Consider the following 22,118-nt stretch of genomic DNA (forward strand, 5'->3'; position numbering starts at 1 on the left):
TCAACTTAACTGTAATATAAATAGTACGATATTATTTCTACTTTTCTGTACTTTTGTCCTTTTATAACTTTTTTGTTTTTTTTGTAAAAGAGTAAAAAAATGTTTTCAATAAATATGTACATAAAAAAGGAATGCAATATTTCATACTTATGTTTTTATAAATGATACTTTGGTTTTTAAAAAAAACAAATTATGATATAATCAGCCAGCTTCCTATTTGGGGATCTGGCCTGTCTGATACTAACTTCAACTGAACATTACCCTATAACAATCGGAGTCACTCATCTCATGACAACTGTAGAATTTTCAATTTAATGGTCCAGATACAAGTTGTGCATGAGGATCTTGCCAGACTTTGAAGAATTGCGTGGCAAATAGAAGATTCCGTTGAACAATTCCCCAATCCCTGGATCCTCTGAAAGTGTCCATTTAATTCTTGGAATTCCAAGGGCTCCACTGAAATGAAGTGAATAGTTACTCAAGAAATGTTACACTATTAAATGCCTTACCTAACTCCTGAGAAACTATTAAACTGACCACCAAATGTACCCCTCACACTCTCAACCATATCTTACTCCTTGCAGATGGACCTACACTCCAGATCTAACACCCCCACTGGCCTGCATGTGACATCTGCATGAGATTGCCACTCATAGTCATAGAATTATAGAGATATACAGCATGGAAACAGGCCCTTTGGTCCACTCATCCATGCCAACCAGATATCCTACATAAATTTAGCCCCATTTGCCAGCATTTGACCCATATCCCTTTAAACCCATCCTATTCATGTACCCATCCGAATGCATTTTAAATGCTATAATTGTACTAGCCTCTACCACCTCCTCTGGCAGCTTATTCCATTCATGCACCACTTTCTGCATGAAAATGTTTCTCTTTAGGTCCCTTTTATATTTTTTCCCTCTCACCTTGAACCTATGCCCTCTAGTGTTGGAGCCCCCCCACCCCCCCATCCTGGGAAAAGACCTTGCCTATTTACCCTATTCATGTCCATCATGATTTTATAAACCTTTAGCCTTTGACACTCCAGGGAAAACAGCCCCAGGCTATTCAGCCTCACCCTGTAACTCAAACCTTCCAACCCTGGCAACATCCTTGAAAGGGTTCAGAGAAGATTTACAAGTTTCACAATAGGAGGGAGACCAGAATTGCACACAATATTCCAAAAGTGGTCCAACCAGTGTCCTGTACAGTTCCAACATGACCTCCCAACTCTTATACTGGATGCACTGACCAATAAGGGCAAGCATACCTAATGCTTTCTTCCCTATCCTGTCTATCTGCGGCTCCACTTTCAAAGAACAATTAATCTGCACTCCAAGGTCTGTGTTCAGCAACACTCCCAGGACCTTACCATTAAGTATATAAGCCCTGTCCTGATTTGCCTTTCCAAAGTGCAGCACCTCGCATTTATCTAAATTAAACTCCACCTGCCACTCCTTGGTCCGTTGGCCCACTCATGATCTGAAGGCCCTGAGTTCAATCTTGGGGTGGCACGGTGGCTCAGTGCACTGCTGCCTCACAGCACCGGGGTCCCAGGTTCGATTCCAGCCTCAGGTAACTGTCTGTCTGTGTGGAATTTGCACATTCTCCTCCTGTCTGCATGGGTCTCCTCCGGGTGCTCCAGTTTCCACCCACATTCCAAAGATGTGCAGGTCAGGTGAATTGACCATGCTAAATTGCCCGCAGTGTTAGGTGCATTAGTCAGAGGGAAACGGGTCTGGGTGGGTTACTCTTCGGAGGATCAGTGTGGATTAGTTGGGCCGAAGGGCCTGTTTTCACACTGTAGGGAATCTAATCATCTAATCACTTCTTGGAAAATTCAGCCGGTGTTCATAGATTAATGCCTGCTTCTTCGTGAGTTAATTTGTATTTATACATAAATAATAAAATAATGAAATTTTTGGCTTCTATTGTCAAGGGTGGTAAGGGTCTTTGACTTGGCAGTCGTAAGATGGAAACAAAGAGAGGGTGCGTTTTGACTCTTCCAAAATATTACTTGTGTAAAAATAAGTTTTGACTAAAAATGTAATCTTGTATACTCATGTAAAGTCAAGTCTCTTTGGTAGGAGTAAGTCCATACATGTAAGCAGCCTGTCTGTTTTTCATATGAAACATATATGTTTTTAAAGTTGAGGTTAACTCCTCAATGCACTTCAAATACCATTCAGCCAGTTGCAGTCAGAAATCAGCCGCAATATAGTATTGATTGCATTACTGAGAGTGGCGACATTGCTAATCTAGGCTTGACATTTCCTGTGGGATTCCTTGCTAATGTTCCAGTGGCAAGCATGAGCAGAAAAGGAAATCCTGAAGTGACTGGTTTGCATGGAGGAATGTGCTGCGTATTGAAGCACAGCTTTCTGTGCTGATGAAATCTAATGCATTCACGAGTCACTATTCTTGAATTCCCCTCAGCGTATGATTGTTTTTGTTTTAGTTTGCGCTCTGCATTTGGTTGGTGAATTGCGGATTGTTTTTGATGCCTGCTCCTTTTTGTGCTGAACTTTGAACATTTGTAGCCCTCTTCCCCAGTGGGGTTCACTGAAATCCAGAGCGTGGACTTAATTGCGATAAAGGAATGTTGATGGTATATCTGAATCAGAATGATCTGTGACATGGAGGTGGTGATGCTGTAAGCCACCTTTGTCTTTTTTCGGGGACTTGCGTTCCAGGACTGTTGAAGTAAGCCTGTTGTGCTGTTGAATGTTCACTTTTTGCAATGTAACAATTTTAAGATTGTTGTATTTGCCTCAAGGCAGCTGTGGCCTTTGATCCATGTCCTAAATTTGCCTGCTAATAAACTGAATTAGCAAAAGACAATAAACCATTTGGCTTTCCACTTAGCGTTGTGATTTTGGTAAGCTGAGTGGAAGACCATCTGTGCCCATCAGACCATGAAAATCCTCCCACAGTGTCAAATTTGAGCTGTATGATTCGAATGGTGTGCTTTTCACAAGAAAACATTTATTCCTACATCTTTAGAATAGTCTTGATGTTTTTCACATTAATCTGCTGTAGAAGCAATGTTCTTTCCTCAACACCAACAGCTGTTTGTTTGTTCCTGTGTATAAATTAGATTTATGTTACTTTTATGAATAGTTTTAAGGCGAATAAGATTTAAGATGCCATTTACGATAAATGCATCTCAATGAGTGGTTTTCAGAATTTATGGTCAGTTTAAAAGTAAGCATTTTTGTAGATAGTACTGCACAATGGTAAGCATTATGATTTACAATTGCTTAAACTTTACAAGAAAATATTTAAAATTATTTGTTGAAACTTGTCAAAATCAAAAGTGAACTAAAAATGACACCTCTTCCTGAATCTCTCAGAGCGGCAAGGATGAATAATCCAATTTCCTGACAGTGCTGTTTTCTTTGAGTTAGTACTTTGTGGTTTTAAATCATTGCTCCAGAGACCTGAGCACTTAATCCAGACTGGCACTTCAGCTGCAGAACTCAAAAGACTTTGTTTATGTCTTCCCTCTGGAACGGACTTAATAGGTCTCACAGGGCCCTTTTGTGCACCGGTAGTGTCCTTACCTCTGGGCTGAGAGGCCTCTAGCAGTGTGTGATAACCTCTCTGAACAGTTTGATTGGAAAAATAGATCTCATTGTGCTATTGGGTTTGTTTTACTGCTGCTTTTTGGAACTTGCAGTATAGAAATAGGATGATTATCTTTCTTACAGCATTGTCTACTTATCAAAAGTATTTAATTAGTAGCTCCTATCAGCTCTTTTGCTCTTGGAGCTGAACCCAACAAACTGCTGGAACCTTTTTTCTCAGTTCTACTACAGTCCATAAACGTTATTGTAAAAGATGACTGTGAGAACACTATGTAAGTTAATCTAATTAAACCTTATGGTGTAAATGTATCTGAGTTTGAGTATGTTACTTCAAATTTTTCCTTTCTCCTCAAATGTTAGAAAAAAAATATGATTTGGAGATGCCGGTGTTGGACTGGGGTGTACAAAGTTAAAAATCACACAACACCAGGTTATAGTCCAACAGGTTTAATTGGAAGCACACTAGCTTTCGGAGCGACGCTCCTTCATCAGGTGATTGTCTGATGAAGGAGCGTCGCTCTGAAAGCTAGTGTGCTTCCAATTAAACCTGTTGGACTATAACCTGATGTGGTGTGATTTTTAACTTAGAAAAAAATAGGTTTCTTTACATACTTTTTCAAAGGTGGTTGTTTATATGGACTCACAGCAGTTGCTTGGCCATTTAACGTATGGGTTAATGAACTATGCACATGTCATTCAACCTTTATGGGTATTATTGGGATTCCTTTGTATCCACTGTTACAGTGAATAAATATTGCTTGTCTTTATATCTGCCATTTCTTCATTTACTATTAACTCTCCATTCTCATCCTCCAGAGGACCAACACTTGGTTTGTTTTTTTTCCATTTTGGATACTTATAGATAATCTTGCTAATTTTACATTTCTAGCTAGCTACGTCTTGTGCTCCAATGTATTTGTCTGATTAGCCTTTTAACCATTCTCTGATTCTCTCCAGTCATCTCACCTGCCACTCATCTTTACACATTTATACGCAGAATTATCTGCTCTCTGGTCAGTTGGAGAATATGCTGCCAAGAAACTATCTTGAAAGCATTCTGTGAACTTCTCATTCAGGTTATTGTCAATATGATTTTTCTAGGTTAAATGTAGATTAATATCACCCATAATTATAGCTGTCCCTATATCACAAGTACCAAATATTTCTTGTAAAAATTGGCCTAGACCGTGGTTACTGTTTGAAGACCTATACCTCACTCCCACTAGTGACTTCTTTCCCCTACTGTTCCTCATCTCCACCCAAACAGACTGTACATCCTGAGAACAACAAATGCTGGACATCACAGTGGGTCAGGCAGCATCCATGGAGAGAGAACAAGCTCATGTTTCAAATCTAGATGACTCTTCATCAGAGCTGAAGTGTGGACGGAACAGCTTTTTTGTTATAATTGGAGAGGGAGTGGGGCTGGGGTACTGGAATGTGCTGAATCAGAACTATCAACATCTTTTCTTCACCAGCACCCTACATCCAGTATTCCCCCCGGCCCTCAAACTACAGCATAAATGCTGTCTCCTCCAAACTTTACTTCAGCTCTGATGAAGAGTCATCTAGACTCAAAATGCTAGCTTGCCCTCTTTCTATGGATGCTGTCTGACCTGCTGTGATCTCCAGTATTTATTGTTTTCAGTACAGATTCCAGCATTTGTAGTAATTTGTTTCTATAGACTCTATATCTTGACCTTTTGAACAAAGGTCACCTCTAATTGTTGCAGCAATTCCATCTTTGATTAGGCATGTATGTGGCTTCTCCATCTTTACCTAGCTTCTTATTCTCCTTGAATGTCACATACACCTTGTCATCCTGTGGCCACATCTCCGGAATGGCTAGCATATCATAATTATTCACTTGGACTATCAGCTCATTAAGTTTGTTGTGAACATTACAAGCATTGCAAAAGCAAAATACTGAACGCTAAAAGTCTGACATGAGAACAAAAATGCTGGAAGAACTGAGCAGTTCTGACAGCATCTACGGAGAGAAACACAGTTAACATTTCAGGTTGATGATCATTTATCAAAAAAAGGTTTGTAAATCTCTCAACCTTGTATTCTTATACAGAAATTAATATATTAATTTGCTCTCAACATCCTCTTGTAATTATTATGTTCTACATGATTTGTAGCTCTTTTATTCTTTAAGGCAGATAAGGAATACATTTGATAGTTTTTCAAAAGTAAATAGCAAGGAGGGTAGCACATGTCGCGTGTCCAGTTTTCTTTTCCCTCATCTTGTTGATTTTATTCCAGGGTATCTGGCCTTCAAACTCCAAGATGTGATCTGACTAAAACTTCACTGGACATTGCAGGCATTGATCTCACTTACATTGCACGTTAAGCAGGTCAACATTGCCTCTTCAGCTAATTTTTAAAAATTTGTTTGAGGGATTTGTTTGTTCAGTGTCATTTATTGCCCGTCCCTAAATGTCCAGTGGGCAGTTAAGAGTCAACCAATTGTAAAGATACAAGTATGTCATATCGTTACATACTGATGAGGAAGGACACCACTTTGACTGGGAAAACACATCCATCCTAGGACAAGCCAAACAGAGACACGTGCGAGAATTCCTCGAAACATGGCATTACAACTGTAACTCTTCTCAACAAACACATTGACTTGGATCCCATTTACCCCCTAAGAAAAAGAAGAGGAAATGACATCACTGACCCAAGGAAACCTAAACACATAAATAAAAAGCGGGCCATACCACCAGTGCTTCACTGGAGGCTCATTGATGATATTACCTAGTATGGTGACAAAACGACTGAAAACAAACCTTCCAGCTCAGGGAGCAAACTTACATCCAGAACAAATGTTGTTCTGAAAAAGGGTCACTGAAGTCTAACATTTAACTCTATTTTCTTTCACAGATATTGCCAGATATGCTGAGTTTCTCCATCAATTTGTTTTTTTGTTTTAGATCGCCAGCTTTTGCAGTGCTTTGTTTTATTATACTAATAGTAGAGCATGTTAAAAGTTTGTGCTGCTAATATTTTGATGAGTAATTTAGAGGTGGAAGAGAGTAGTAATGGAGAAAATAACAATGCAGCTTGATATCTTTGGAAATGAGTTTCATCTTCGTGTATATGGAGTTGGAGTTATATCACAGTTCAGCCTTAAAATAGTGTAGCACTGAAAGAGGTCATTCGGACCATTGTACTCTGTACTCTGACTCTTTTGGACAGCAACCCATTTTGTCCCTCTCTTGTGCTCTTCAGGGATCATAGAATCCCTACAGTGTGAGAAACTAGGAGCAGGAGTAGACCATTTGGCTCTTTGAGCCTGCTCTGCCATCTAATATGATTGTGGCTGACCCTGTATCTCAACACTGTATTCTTACTACTATTTCTTCAATGTCTATAATCTCTAAAATTTTATCAATCTCCTCTTGAATATACTCAGTGACCCTGCCTTCACAGTTTTTGTGGTAGCAAATTCCACAGCTTAACCATCCTCTGAGTGAGTGAAAAAAAATGTAATCTATCCTAATATTTAATTCCCTTTTAAGCCTACCATTAAATTTGTATCCAACACCCTGTCAGGCAATAATTATGATAAAGGTGGAATTGGGTGAAGTACTAAATAACCACCTACTCAGGGTAGAATTATTTAATGGCTAATTCATAGGCTAATGACCATGTTATGCAAAACTGGCATTCAGAAGTAAACATTTAATTGCTTGACAATGCATTTATTGTGCAACATTTGGTTGTATCAGTAAGTTGGTAAAATTTATACAAAAGCAAACTATGACTACTGGAGAGCTGAAATAAAACAGAACTTGCTGGAGGAAGTTAGCCAGTGATACTAGACCTGCTGAGTTTCTCCCACATTTTCTGTTGTTGGTGAAATTTATACCAGTGATTTTAGGCTTCTATGGTAGTTCTAATAACTGAAATTGCTTTAAAACTAATTATTCAGATATGTTTTGTTTCATTTGCTATGATGTAGAGTATGCATTGAATATAGTGCTAAGATTCTAGTAGTTTTTATTTGCATATAATTTTAATGCATTCTTTATAGGAACAACAGTCCTCTGATGAGCTTTGGAGCAAGCTTTGTTAGTTTCTTGGTGAGTAAGTGTTTTGTCCATTCTAATTTGCAAATGTGAACTCATCACTTATTTAGACTTTTCTTTCTTTGCTGTAAGTTCAATATTTATTTAGTTGCAAATCAAACTCCAAGGAACCCTAATTCATTTTGGTGTCTAAGTCTGAACTGGACATTTGTCTACATCAGATATTGCATAACAATCACAATATAAGAGAATTTTAATGTAATATCAAAATGATGAGTCACTGGACTTGAAACATTAACTCTGCCTTCTTCCCTCAGATGCTGCCAGTCCTGCTGAGTTTCTCCAACGATTTCTGTTTTTATTTTGTTGAATATTAGTCTTACAGATAAATGAGTAACATGACAGTGCTTTGTTCATTGGGTAAAGAGTGATGTCATTGGTTTGAAGGAATGCTAAAGGTTTTTCTGGATCTCTCCTTTTGCACTGTCTTGAATCATTGTGATGAGTTATTTTGAACACGTCTCCCAATTACAGACTTACAAGTTCCCCTCATAGCATATGCAGAAAAATTGTGGAATTTTGAGCAGTGTTGAGCACTTTCTGTGATCTTTTATATTGATTTTAAAAACATTGCATCAGTTGGGGACCCTGTCCCAATGGTGAAGTAATTTGAAAATTAACTTTCAGAATCAAGTAACTTTTTAAATTGGGGGCTTGACACTAATTTCGAAGCCAAAATGCTGGAATAATGCTATTTTGGAGAAAGTGAGGACTGCAGATGCTGGAGACCAGAGTTGAAAAATGTGGTGCTGGAAAAACACAGCAGGTCAGGCAGCATCCGAGGAGCAGGAGAATTGACATTTCGGGCATAAGCCCTTCTTCAGGAATCAATAATGCTATTTTGATCAAAAATAGCAAGTGACCGCTTAAAATATCTTGAGGGTTGGTTTTAAAAGCTAAATTAAAAATTGTTTTTAAACTCTGCCAGGTTATTGGGTTCATAGCAGATTGTACATTTCGTGAAATTCAAAAAGGCTTGTGCAGAGGCTTGTGGGGTGGAGTGGCAGAGAGACATTTGTCATAACCAAGCCAGATTTTACAATCTCGTTTGTAATTTCAGACTCTCAAAATGTTAATAGTATTAATTTTCTAGCTTTGCTGACTCAGCGAAGGCATTATCTCTCACATTGTGAGGACTGTGTATTTCTGAGGTGTGCATTTTGTTGCTTAAAAATGTCCTGACTTAGTTCTCATTGTACATTCCTTGTGTCTTTTAATGGGTAATATATTTTATTTATCCAAAATACTAGATTTTACAAGGATGGAAATTGATATATAATGGCCTCCATATGTCCTATTTATTTGATTGTTTGAATAGCTGCCCTGAGGTTTACTTCTTAATGCAATGTAAACAACTAATTGTTGCAAAATTTATGAAATAGGAGTCAAGATACTGAGCACCATTTGTCTAAGATTTAGATCATCTTGTTTGGAATAATACCATTCAGGTAAAGGAATAGCAGGAAAGCACTGTTGCCTTGTATTGGAGACTTAACCTGCAAATTTTCATTGTAGAACAGAAAAATCAGAAGTACATCAGTTCCCATTAGGTTAGCCTTTTACGTAGGCCAGCAAATGTTATCAATGCCATTTTTATAAATACCTCCTTAAGTATTTGTTCATCATATTTTAATACATAGAAAAAAAAAGAAGTAGCCAACAAAACATTATAATTTAGTGCAGCTTTTCAATTGTCTGGTGGGTTAAAAACATAAAACTTGTAGAGTGGGAGTTGCATACTTACATTTCTTTCAAGAGTTAGTTTGAGCCAGCTGTTGTTGCTTTATTTTGATCACCATAGAAAGAAGATGGCCTAGTGGTATTACCACTAGACTATTAATCCAGAAACTCAGTTTATCTTCTGGGGACCTGGGTTCAAATCAAGCCATAGCAGATTGTGGAATTTGAATTTGATGATAATTTGGAATTAAACATATACTGATTACCACAAGACTATTGTCGATTGTCAGAAAAGAAAAACCCCACCTGGTTCACTAATGCTCTTTAGGGAAGAAAACTGCCATCCTTACCTGATCTGGCCTACACATGACTCCAGACCCACAGTAAAGTGGTTGACTCTCAACTGCTCTTTGAAATGGCCTAGCAAGTCACTCAGTTCAGAGGCAATTATGGATAGGCAATAAATGGCCAGCCAATGACGCCTATGTCTCATCTGTGAATATACAAAAGAAGAATAATTTGTGGGTCTACATAAAGCACATAAACTGTGGACATTCAAGGAAGCAGCTCACCAACACCTTTACAAGGGCAATTAGGGATGGGTAATAAATGCTGGCCCAGCCAGCGACACACACGTCGCGTGAATAAATATTTTTAAAGCACCCCATGTTAGAGTCCAAATCCCTGTTCATTGTAAATCTAACATTAATTGGTATTCCAAAACAAAATATGAGCATTTTATTTTAGATTTCAAAATGTCTTCTATCTATAAAGAATCTCTGAAATGAATATAACCATAACTGACTGACTGACAGGGAAAATATTCACTATCCAGGCTAGACTTTGAAATCGGGAAGATTGCCCGATGGTAAAAATCTTCTAAAAGATTAGCATTCAAGGCCATTCCGTTAATTTTCAGGTATTCAAATCTTGGCTCTTAAAAGAAAAGATTGAATATGTAACTTTATTTATAACCTGAAAAGAAGTCAGCCTTTTAAATAAATAAACATAACTGTACTACAGACTAGAAGGGTGAGTAGTGTCCTTTTGGTTTGAGACTTCAAAAGTAAAGATAGTATTTTTCAAATTTCAGAATTAAGTTGAAATATACTTGTATAAGAAAAGGACCAGATATTAGCTTGCTTTTTTTTTAAAAGTTGCCATCCTCCCAGAGGACTATAGAGCTATAAAGAGAGAGACAGCTGGTGGAGACCTTAAACAGAGGGTCACCATGCCACAAGCAAAGGGCAAGATTGAGAAGGCAGGAACTTCAGAGTGACCTTGCCTGGTGTGAGAACTGAACCCACACTATTGGCGTTTGTCTGCTTTAGAATTTGGTCAACCAGCCAACTGAGCTAACTGATTCCCAAGCATATGTTATTACAACATTGAATCACTCTAGTTAAACACTTCCAATTATTGTATAGTTTAATGTTAATTTACTGTATGTTGTTTAATATGTGTTAGCACAATGTAAGCTTCTTTGACTGTTTTAGCTGCACATTTTAATTCTGACATCAATTTTTCAGAACGCTATGATGACCTTTGAAGATGAAAAAATGCAGCTGGCTTGTGATGATTTAAAAAACACTGAGAAGCTGTGTGAAAGTAGTGAAGCAGGTGTAATTGAAACAATCAGGAATAAAATTAAAAAGAATGTGAGTACACTGTCTGAATTGGTAGCGCTATCCAATCTATATCAATTTAAAAAACAATAATAGGGAGAACATTTTCGTCAGTCTTTACATTGCAAGAATATTCTCATTCCAAGTTGTGCAGGAAGAAAGAAACACAACAATTAGCTGTATTTGTCATGACTACTGGAGTGTGCTGTAGAGTATTGTGTGTGACTTTGCTTTTTATCTAGCCCGTGAGAGTAGAGTACTCTAATTTTCTGAGTTTACTCCTGAGAACACATCCCAAAAAATTTATTTTTGTGCTTTATTTGTGCAATTTCTAGCTCATATGCCCACAAAATCCACCCTGCTTTCTTGACCCTGTTGCCGTTAAACTGCAGCTGTTTTGTTTCACTCTTGCCCATTCATAGTTGGGCAATCTTCTGTGATGGCTTCTCATTCCTGCCCTTGTTTCTGGAATTCTCCAAGAATCAATTACTTACCCTTTCTTATTTTGGCATGGAACTGCCTTTCCTTGGTGACTTCAACCAAAAATACTGTGCCAGCTTCTATGTATATCCTAATGACTCCAGCTCCAACGTTTCTTGATCATCCCTCACCACCTTGATATCAGACTAATTCTCCAGTATCCCAATCTAGTTTAAGCTGAAATTTCCTCAAGTTAAGTATTGGGAAGTCTTGGTTAACCTTGACAAAGGTTTCAACCCCACATCCTCTCTGTCAATAAAACTGCCTACTTCATAATAACTTCCCATCTTTATCTCAGTCCGTTGGCCTCTGTTTTTCTCATAGCTTCCAGTCCCACCTTTGAATCATCAGTGAACCTAGATACGTTACTCCCTCTCTCTTTATCTCAGTCATTGATATTGACCTGCAAATGGCCAACGCCTCTACTTTGAACCTTGCAGCTCTAGTTACAGCCTGTGGGTTTGGTTTTAATTCTTGTGTTCTGTTGTTTTGCTTTCGGATGACAACTGCTGATCATTCTGCCATTCATGCCTCCTCTGGACACTTCCTTATTTGACCTACCCATTGGTCTTGCTTTACTGACTCAATATCATGTTAATTTCTGTGTCTTCCACCCATCATAGACCTTTCCTTTTTTGTGCCGTCTTCCCCCATTTCACTTATTATCTATCACACTTCTAACATATAATACAAAAAGTCATCTACCTGAGACATTAATTCCATTGTGTCTCTGCAGGTACTGCCTGATTTGCTAAGTATTGTCATTTATTGTTCTAATTTCCAACATCTGCAGTATTGTGCTTCAGAAATAAGCATATGCTTTGTCTGAGCCAAAGCCATGCCTTGTGCATGAAGTATCTCTGATATCTGCTTCTAACTTTACAGTAGCTTACACTGGTGAAATATGAAAATATTACAATCCATAGAGACACAGAGGTACTTAAACTAATTAAATGAATTTCAAGGTCACAATTGTAGCAGATGCCTTTCCTTTGCTTGAGAAGTGACATCTGGTGGTTTTGTCACTGAGGATGAACTAATGCTGACAATTTATCACTTGCCCTTTCATAGAAAAGAGACTCAGCTTTTCTGATTCTTGTCACCAGATGGAACAGATGGGGCTTCATTCCAATTGCATGCAGATGATTACAAAGGCATTGCAACTTTGAAACAGGTTGTTTCTCTCAGTTGATGTGTGGTGTTTATCCTTATCCTTGAGCCTGGAGACCTGGGTTCAATTCCCACTTGCTCCAGGTGTGTATAATATCTCAAAACTGTGCATTCAAAAAAATTATTCCATGCAGAAGCAACCATGTAATTCTATGTCGTTATTCTGTTCACAAATTCTATTGAGTTCCCTTATCTTCAATCACCTGTTTTGAATTGTTAAGATGCTCTCTGCTTTAATTACTAACTCCAGTTGTGTTTTCTAGCCTCGTGACCCTCTTGCATAATGGAAGTGGAGTCTGTTTTATGTGACAGAACACATAACCCATTGTTAACATTACATTAATACTTCCTGAGCTAAGTAAACACAGTGTTACACCCTTTGAATACAGAAAATGGGCATCATTATCATTGTACCTTTTGGAATATGTTTTAATTGTGAAAGTATCTTGTATTTACTATTGACTTGAATTTCAATGAATAGTTGATAGTTAGGCATAGGTTAGGGCTGATTCGGGACCAAAAGCTGGAGCCTAAATAATGAGACAGAGGACATAGTTAAGGTGATGACTGAGTACTTAGGCAAAATTCTCTTCTTTGGCTGTGACATTATATCGAAAGCAAAGGTATTAGGGAAGTTTAAGGAATAAAACTAGATAAAGGAAATGTATTAAAACATTGGCAGTATTCAGTGTAGAAAAAGATAACTCAATCTGTTTTTTCAGGTTTATTGTGGACAATTAATGGGACAAAATTAATTGATACTTGGAAAAATATCAGCTAATACAACCCAACATGGATTTGTCAAAGGCAAGTTCTGTTTGATTAACTACATTGATTCTTTCTTGAAGTTACAGGGGGGTGGGGTGGATGAAGATAATGAGTTTAGTGTGGTGTTTGTGGACCATCCTTAATAGCCTTGAATCTGTACCATGTGGACTGCAATGGCTAAAGAAAGCGACTCAGCACTACTCCTTAAGAACAATTAGGCATGTGTGAATAAAGAGTATCATGTACTATATTTGTTAGCAAAACTTAAGCCCAAAAGATTAAAGGTGCAATGGGATAAAAAACAGAGAGTACAAACCAATTTTGGTTTAAAAGAGTAGAAAGAAATGTGTAGTCGTTAGCCTCTGAGTTTCTCCTGAGATCGATGTTGGGCTACTGCTCTTTTGTGTAAATGAATTAGGTACATATTGGTATTAGTCCGAAGCTTGCTGATAAAACTAAACTCCTCAACGAAGTAAGCAATAGGGAAGATAGTGATAAACTTCAGGAGGATGTGGGCAGACTGATGAAGTAGTCATGGTGAAATTTTAATTCCGAAGAGTGAGAAGTGACCCAGTTAGTAGGAATTATGAGCAGAAACAAAATGGAGTAATTTTAAAGAGTGCAAGAACTGAGACCTGGAGGATCTTCATAATAACTTCCCATCTTTATCTCAGTCCTTTGGTCCCTTTGTGTTTTTCTCATGTCCTTTAAAGGTGGGATTGTAAGCTAAGTTGAGAAAGCAGTTTGAAAGATGTATGGATATGGTTTTATCAGTGGAGGTGGAGAGAAAAGAAAACAAAAAAAGGTTTCGCTAAACCTTTATAAAACACTCTTTCACTGCATTTGGAGTATTGCTGTCAATTTTCACCCCGCCCTGTATCTATGACTGTCTGCAGCCCCACATGCCTCTGAGATCTTGGTGTTGCTTCACTTTGAGCTTCATGAGCATTCCCTATTTTTAACCATGTTTGATTAATTGAAAATACGTTCAAGGAATGATGATGTCACTGGCAAAGCAAGTGTTTATTGCTCATCTCCAATTGCCCATGAAAAGATCATGTTGAGCTGGCACAGTGATGTTAGAAAGGGGTTTTCCAGGATTTTTATACATACACCAATCGCTCTTGCAGCAGTCATAGAGATGTACAGCGCGGAAATAGACCCTTCGGTCCAACCCATCCATGCCGACGAGATATCCCAACCTAATCTAGTCCCACTTGCCAGCACTTGGCCCGTATCCCTCTAAACCCAATTATTCATATATCTATCCAGATGCCTTTTAAATGTTGCAACTGTACCAGCCTCCACCACTTCTCTTGGCAGCTCATTCCATACAAGCACCACCCTCTGCGTGAAAAAGTTGCCCCCAGGTCTCTTTTAAATCTTTCCCGTCTCATCCTAAACCTATGCCCTCTAGTTCTGGACTCCCCCACCCAGGGAAGAGACTTTGTCTATTTATCTTATCCATTCCTGTCATGATTTTATAAACCTTTATGAGGTCACCCCTCAGCCTCTGACGCTCCAGGGAAAACAACTCCAGCCTGTTCAGCCTCTCCCTATAGCTGAAATCCTCCAACCCCGGCAACATCCTTGTAAGTGTTTTCTGAACCCTTTCAAGTTTCACAACATCTTTCTGATAGGAAGGAGACCAGCATTGCATGCAATATTCCAAAAGTGGCCTAGCCAACATCCTGTACAGCTGTAACATGACCTCCCAACTCCTATTCACAATGCTCTGACCAATAAAGGAAAGCATACCAAACACCTTATTCACTATCCTATCTACCCAGTCAAAAGACAGTCCAGCACAGGAACAGTCTGGGCTGACACATGATGCTTTTCTAAACTAAAAATCTTTTGCCCCCACATCTAATTCCCTGCCTGTTCATATATCTATCAAGATGCCTCTTAAATGTTTGTATTGCTACTGCCTCCACCACCATCCTCCTGTGTGTAAAAAAAAAAGCCTGTCCTTCTTTAAACTTAAGTGTTTTTACCTTCAACCTATGTCCCCTAATAATTGACATTTCTGCCTGGGAAAAAGATTCTGATTATCTATGCGCCTCACAATTTTATAAACTTCTATCAGGTTGCACCCTTTTGACATTCAGATGAAAACAAAGTTTGTTTAATCTCTTCTCATAGCCAGCACTGTCATCCGCTTTCTCCCTCAGTCGACGCAAAACACTCAGAGACACAGTTACGTTTTACCTTCTTCATCTTTGTTCTGGGCCCTGGAAGGAGAAAGAATGATCATCCATGTGCACAGGGACATGAGCTCACGGTCTTCCATAGAAGAGCAGTTTCTCAAATGAACTCTATAGTCATTTTACAGGGAGGAGAATCCAGATAAGGCAACATACATATTAATTGGGTAACCATTACAGTCAGTTTCCTGATGAAGGGCTTTTGCCCGAAACGTCGATTTCGAAGCTCCTTGGATGCTGCCTGAACTGTTGTGCCCTTCCAGCACCACTAATCCAGAATAACCGTTACAATAGGCGAAGAACAACAGTAAAGAATAAACCATCTGCTGTTTCACAATGAATGTTCTTAACCCTGTTAACTGGCTTTACATAATGAATACTTTTCACCTTGTTAACTGACATTGCATACTGAATGCATCCAATATTGTTAAATGGCTCTACATAAAGAATGCTTTTCCACCTTGTTAACCCATTACCCTTGCCTCCAGCACTCCATTGTTAACTGTAAATTCTTATCTGATCTAAGTCATGCTCAGCTGAACCTCTTGTTTTACAAAACTCAGAACTTAACTCTTTCCTGCCTGCTTATACCCTGTACACATTCTCAGCACCCTCAGAACTAGCCAACATCCTGGTAAACAGTTTCTGGACATGTTTCTCCCCCCCCCACTACTACCATCACCACCACCAAGACACTTGTTTCAACGCTCGCAGCTGGCACAAGCAAACCTCCCTGCCAGGTTACTGGTGCCCCTCCAGTTTAGGTGCAACCCCTCCTTGTACAAGATTCTCATACTTGAAGCCCTCCTCCTAAGCCAGTTCTTTAGCCATGTATTTGACTGTACTATTGTCCTACTACCAGCATCACTGGCACATGGCACAGGAAGTAATCCTGAGATTACAACCCATGGAAGTCCTGCTTTTAACTCCTTAAACTCCTTTTGCAGGATCTCATCCCTGTTTCTGCCCATGTCACTTGTACCAATGTGGATCACAACCTCTGGCTGCTCATCCTCCCCTTCAGAATATGCTGTGCTGGCTTAGAGACATCCTTGACCTAGGCAGCAGGGAGGCAATGTACCATCCTGGAGTCTTACTTGCGGCCATAGAAACACCTCTCTGTACCCCTGGCTGTCCCCTATCACTGATGCACACCTACACTTCGACCCTCCCTGCTGTACAACAGTATCCAAAATGGTATATCTGTTTGACAGGGGAGTGGCAGCTGGGGACTCCTGCACTACCTGTCCACACTTATTCATCTTCCTGTTGGTCACCCAATCCTGCTATGCCTGTGTAGCCCTTACTGGGGATGTGACCAGCTCATTAAGTGTGCTATCCACAACATTCTTGGCCCCGTGAATGCTCGGTAGTGAGTCAGTCTACAGCTCCAGGTCCTTTGTGACAAATCAAGAGCTGCAGTTGAACACACTTCCTATACATGCTGGCACCATTGAGACCGGAAGTGTCCTTGATTTCTCACATCACAGCAGGAGTATTCCATGGGGCCAAGTTCTCCTTCCATTTTAAAACTTAATGATTAAATCAACCTTCTCAAATACAGACAATAATCCAGGAACTGATTATACAACCTTACCCATTCATCTCTAGACTCAGGTTTCTCACTCTCATTCTCTGTTCCTAGTGGACTGCGACTACAAAAAGTAACTATATTGTCTCTCACCATCACTACTCACTCAGTCTGTAAACTAGGTTGCTGAGCAGCCAAGCCTAAGTTGTGATGTCACCTCTGGAGCTCCACCCCTGGATTGAGCTCCATTCTGCTGCAGTACACCCCCAGATTTGCTCTCTTTTCCCCTGTTTCTGTTGCTGTCTTTGCTCAGTCTGACCTCAGTCCAGGCCCAGTCCTCGGGTATTTTTACTGGTGTCGCTGCTGCTGTTCAGCCCCGAACTTTGTGTTGCTCATACTGCTAGCTGTTCAGTTATCTAGGAACCAGTCAGAGTTGTTGCCAAATTGATGGCCTTTGGCATCCATAACTGGTGACAATTGCACAAACCAAATGGCTGCTTGTTGTCAGGTACATCTCACAGTGCACACACCAACTGATGCCATGCCATCTTCAAGTATCTTCCCCAAAACTGCTTGACCAAAGCACAGTGAGTTTTATTATCTTGATATTAAGAGTACAGTGATTTCTTCCACTGTCATTTTTAACATAGTTTTTTCCCATTTGGGCTACGAATCAAAAATAAAGGGAATAAAATGATACGGTCATTACATGTTCCTGACTTGGATGTTGCAGATGGTTGGCATGTATTAGAGGGACAGGTGATGAGTAATCTACCACAAAATTCCTAAAATCTGATCTTTTGCTCATGCAGTTCAGTTTTTAGAACGTAGAACAGTACAGTACAGTTCAGGCCCTTCAGCCCTCGATGTTGTTCCAACCTTTTATTCCTACTCAAAGATGGGAATACCCTTTTATTTTACTATCATCCATGTGCCTATCCAAGAGTTGCTTAAATGTATCTGACTCTACTATCACCGCTGGCAGTGCATTCCACGCACCCACCACTCTGTGTAAAGAACCTACCTCTGACATCTGTCCTAAACCTTCCTCCAATCAACTTAAAATTATGTCCCCTTGTGATAGCCATTTCTGCCCATTTTTGATCAATGTTAACCTCTCCTGATTGTGGGGAATTAAGTAATAGTAATGCCATTAAATGTCAAGAGACGGTCATTAGATTTTTCTCTTGTTGGAGATGGTCATTGCATGGCACTTGTCTGGTACGAATGTTACTTGCACTTGGCAGTCCAGGCTTTGGTGTTGTCCTGCTATTGTTACATCATATGTGGACTGCTTCAGTGTATGAGGAGGTGCACACCACAAGATGTGCTGAACATTGTGCAGTTATTAATGAATATTCCCAATTCTGATCTTATGATGGAGGGAAGATCTTTGGAGAAGGTCTTTGAAGAAGCAGCTGTAGATGGTCAGGCAAAGGACAATACCTTAAGGAGCTTTGAAGAGATGTCTTGGACTAAGATGACTGACGTCCACAACTACTACCTGGGAAAGCCTTTAATGGAGGTGCTAAAGCTTATTGGACACAGACACTATCCTGAGAATTTCCACAGTGATGACTGGGGCTGAGATGATTGATACTGAGCTGAAAATGTGTTGCTGGAAAAGCGCAGCAGGTCAGGCAGCATCCAAGGAGCAGGAGAATCGATGTTTCGGGCATGAGCCCTTCTTCATGACCTCCTTCCACCTATCGCATTTCCAACGCCCCTCTCCCAAGTCCCTCCTCCCTACCTTTTATCTTAGCCTGCTGGACACACTTTCCTATTATTTTTACAGCGCCTGAGATGATTGATATCCAATAATTACAGCCATCTTCTCTGTTTTCCGCCTTGTGTCCCATTGACACCAGTTTGGCTTGGTCTCCTTAACGCCTCGATTCTGTCGCTGCTGTCTTGATGCCAAGGACTAGAAATCTTGCTGCCCTGCCCTATGATCTTCTTTGAGCCAAGACACTAATGAGGTGAGGAGTGCAGTGACCTGGCAAAACCACAACTGAGTGCCATTGAACAGGGTAACTGGGAGTGTTGGTTAGCTCAGTTGACTGGATGGCAGGTTTGCAATACAGAGTGATGTCAATAACATGGATTCATGCTGGCTGAGGTTTCCATGAAAGACTCTCCTTCTCAACCTGTCCCTTCACTTAAGGTGTGGTGACCCTCTGGTTAAATCACTACCAGTCATCAGTCTTAATGAGAAACCAGCCCTGTGACCTGGCAACTTTACTCTTACCTTTGCAAATGCTACTTGGTGGCACTGTCAATAACTCCTTGCATAAGTTTACTGATTATTGAGATTAGATTGATAGGTGTAACTGGCTACATTGAATCTATCCTGTTTGTTGTGGGTAGGATATACTCGGGCAATTTGCTATACTTTTGTATTGATTTTTGTGATATAGCTTTCGTTCTGTAGAATTGTATTTCTGTACTCCTTCGCCTTTTCTACTGCTTGTGTATATTCTCTTCCTTTTAAGATTCTTCTTAAATCCTAAAATAGAAACAAAAATAATGCTAGAAATGGCAGTTTCTGTTGTGAGCGAAACAAAGTAAGGTTGTGACTTTACCAAATTCTTATCAGCTTTTTCTTTAAAACCTACCTTTCTGATCAAGGTTTTGGTTATCTGTCCTAATTTCTCCTGTGCATCTTGACAAATTTTATTTAACCCTCATGCTGCTGCAAGTTGAGACAAGAAAACAGGGAGTCTAGTTCCATTCCTGCTGTGTCACTGTTACTTTGCTGCTGTTCATTCCTTCCTTGTATCAGTCTGTGATCATTGCGATTAAAGTTTCCATTCGGTTTGTCTCAAAAAAATGCTCTGTCCGTTTTGTCAATTTGTTGTAAATATGTGTGAAGTCCTCTTTATTATTACAGTACACATGCTCTGTTTCCAATGCCTCTAAATGAGATTGTTGGCTCAAGCCCCAATTTGAGCACACAATCCAAGCTGGCACTGATCTAAAGCACTAAAGGAGGGGCTTAATGTGGATATATGAGATGCTTAATTGAGGGCATAATTGATTCAATGACACTATTCAATGGAAGAGTAGGGGAATTCTTCCACTTTCCTGGCCATTACTCATTCTTTAACCAATTTGTATAAACGAATGCTAGAATAAGTTATCTGGTCATATTTAATTGACTGCCAATTTTGTCTAAATAATAGCAATCTTTTGAATGACTTGTGTCATTCTTGCCTGGCTTCTCAAGTGATTATGAAAGATCACATGTCCCTGTTATAAGGAAGAGCAGGAGAAATCTCTTGCCCATACGTAACATATACCCCTCAGCCAGCAGCTAAAAACCTTGTGAGTAGGAAGTTGCTGGGTCATAGTTAGCTGCCAATGTATTGTAAATTGTAAGGATAAAGGAACAGCGGTATGTACCATCTAGACAATGCACTGTAGAAATTCATCAAGTCTGTTTAAACAGTAACTTCTAAACCCATGACCACCTCCATCTAGAAAGACATGGGTAGCAGATACATGGGAACAGTACCACCTACACGTTTTCCAAACCACTCTCCATTTGACTTAGAAATGTCTTGCCAATTGTTCAATATCAAAATCCTGGAACTCCCTCCCTAACAGCATTGTGGGTCTACATATAGCACATGGACTGCAGATAACTTGCCACCACCTTCTCAAGGATAACCAGGGATGGTTGATAAATGTTGGTCCAGCCAGTCTTGCCCACATTCCACAAATGAATTTTTCAAAAGCATAAAGCGAACACTATAATTTAACATGATCGTGGCTGATCTGCATCTCCCATTGAAGGAGTGTCGCTTTGACAGCTTGTGATTTCAAACAAACCTGTTGGACTATAACCTGGTATTTTGTGATTTTTTTTTTACTTTTTCCATCCAAGTCCAACACCTCCACGCCATACACATATTTCCATATCTGTTACTGCCCTTGGCATCCAACATGAAATTCAGCAGTAATTAATTGGCTGTAAGTTGGATGTTGGACCAATCTGGACATATGATGCAATGCAAATACAGCATTCGTCAAGTGAATGTGTCAGATTTGAACTGCAAGAAATTCACAGGAGTGATGATAGCCGACAACATGTCCTGGACTTCCCATGTAGATGCGACGGTCAAGAAGGCACAACAACACCTGTTCTTCCTCTGGCGGCTCAGAGAATTCAGCATCTCCATAAGGACCCTCCTCACCTTTACAGATGCACCTTGGAAGGCACATTGTCTGGGAGCATAACGGCCTGGTTTGGCTACTGCTCTGCCCAGGACCATAAGAAACTACAGAAAGTTGTATGCACAGCCCAGACACCTCCCATCCGTGGACTCCATTTACACGGCTTGCTGCTGTGGAAAAGCTGCCAACATCATCAAAAACCCATCTAGCCCCTGGTAATGCTCTCCTTACAACCTATTCCGTCAGAAGATACAGAATCTTGAACACACTCATCAGTAGGTTCAAGAACAGCTTCTTCCCTGCCATTAGTAGACTGATGAATGGATTTTCTAACTTCAAATGATGCTGATCTTGCCTAGCACTTGGTGTAACCCATATGTCTTACTCTGTCCAAGATTTCTTTTCACCCTATGATCACCATATATCTTTGCTTACTATGATCTGCCTCTTCTGGTCGCAAACAAAGCTTTTCACTGTACTTAGGTACACATGACAATAAATAAATCAAATCAAATTCTTTTAGAAACATAGAAAATAGGCACAGGAGTGACCTGTTTGTCCCTTTTTGAGTCTGCTTTGCCATTCAGTATGATCATGACTGATTATCCAACTCAGTAGCCGTCTTCTCCCCATATCCTTTGATTCCTTTAGCTCTGCCAATTCAATCATGACTGATAAGTTTCTCAATCCCATTCCCCAGCTTTCTCCCCATAACCCCTGATACTCAGCCTATCTATCTCAGTTTTAAATATACTCATCTAGGCCGTAGTAGATGTTGGGAAGATATTTCCATT

At 39.7% G+C, this 22,118-nt stretch overlaps 1 protein-coding gene across 1 annotated transcript in view; it reads left to right on the top strand.

The window, feature by feature from the left end:
• Positions 1–22,118, top strand: part of ttc39c (tetratricopeptide repeat domain 39C) — a 109,249-nt gene that overhangs the window by 27,329 nt on the left and 59,802 nt on the right. The window contains exons 2-3 of the mRNA XM_043687605.1: positions 7,633–7,681; positions 10,897–11,025. Of these exons, the coding sequence (XP_043543540.1) occupies positions 7,633–7,681; positions 10,897–11,025 (178 nt within the window). The remainder of the gene's footprint in view (positions 1–7,632; positions 7,682–10,896; positions 11,026–22,118) is intronic.

This window comes from Chiloscyllium plagiosum, chromosome 4, assembly GCF_004010195.1.
Source record: "Chiloscyllium plagiosum isolate BGI_BamShark_2017 chromosome 4, ASM401019v2, whole genome shotgun sequence".
NCBI lineage: Eukaryota > Metazoa > Chordata > Chondrichthyes > Orectolobiformes > Hemiscylliidae > Chiloscyllium > Chiloscyllium plagiosum.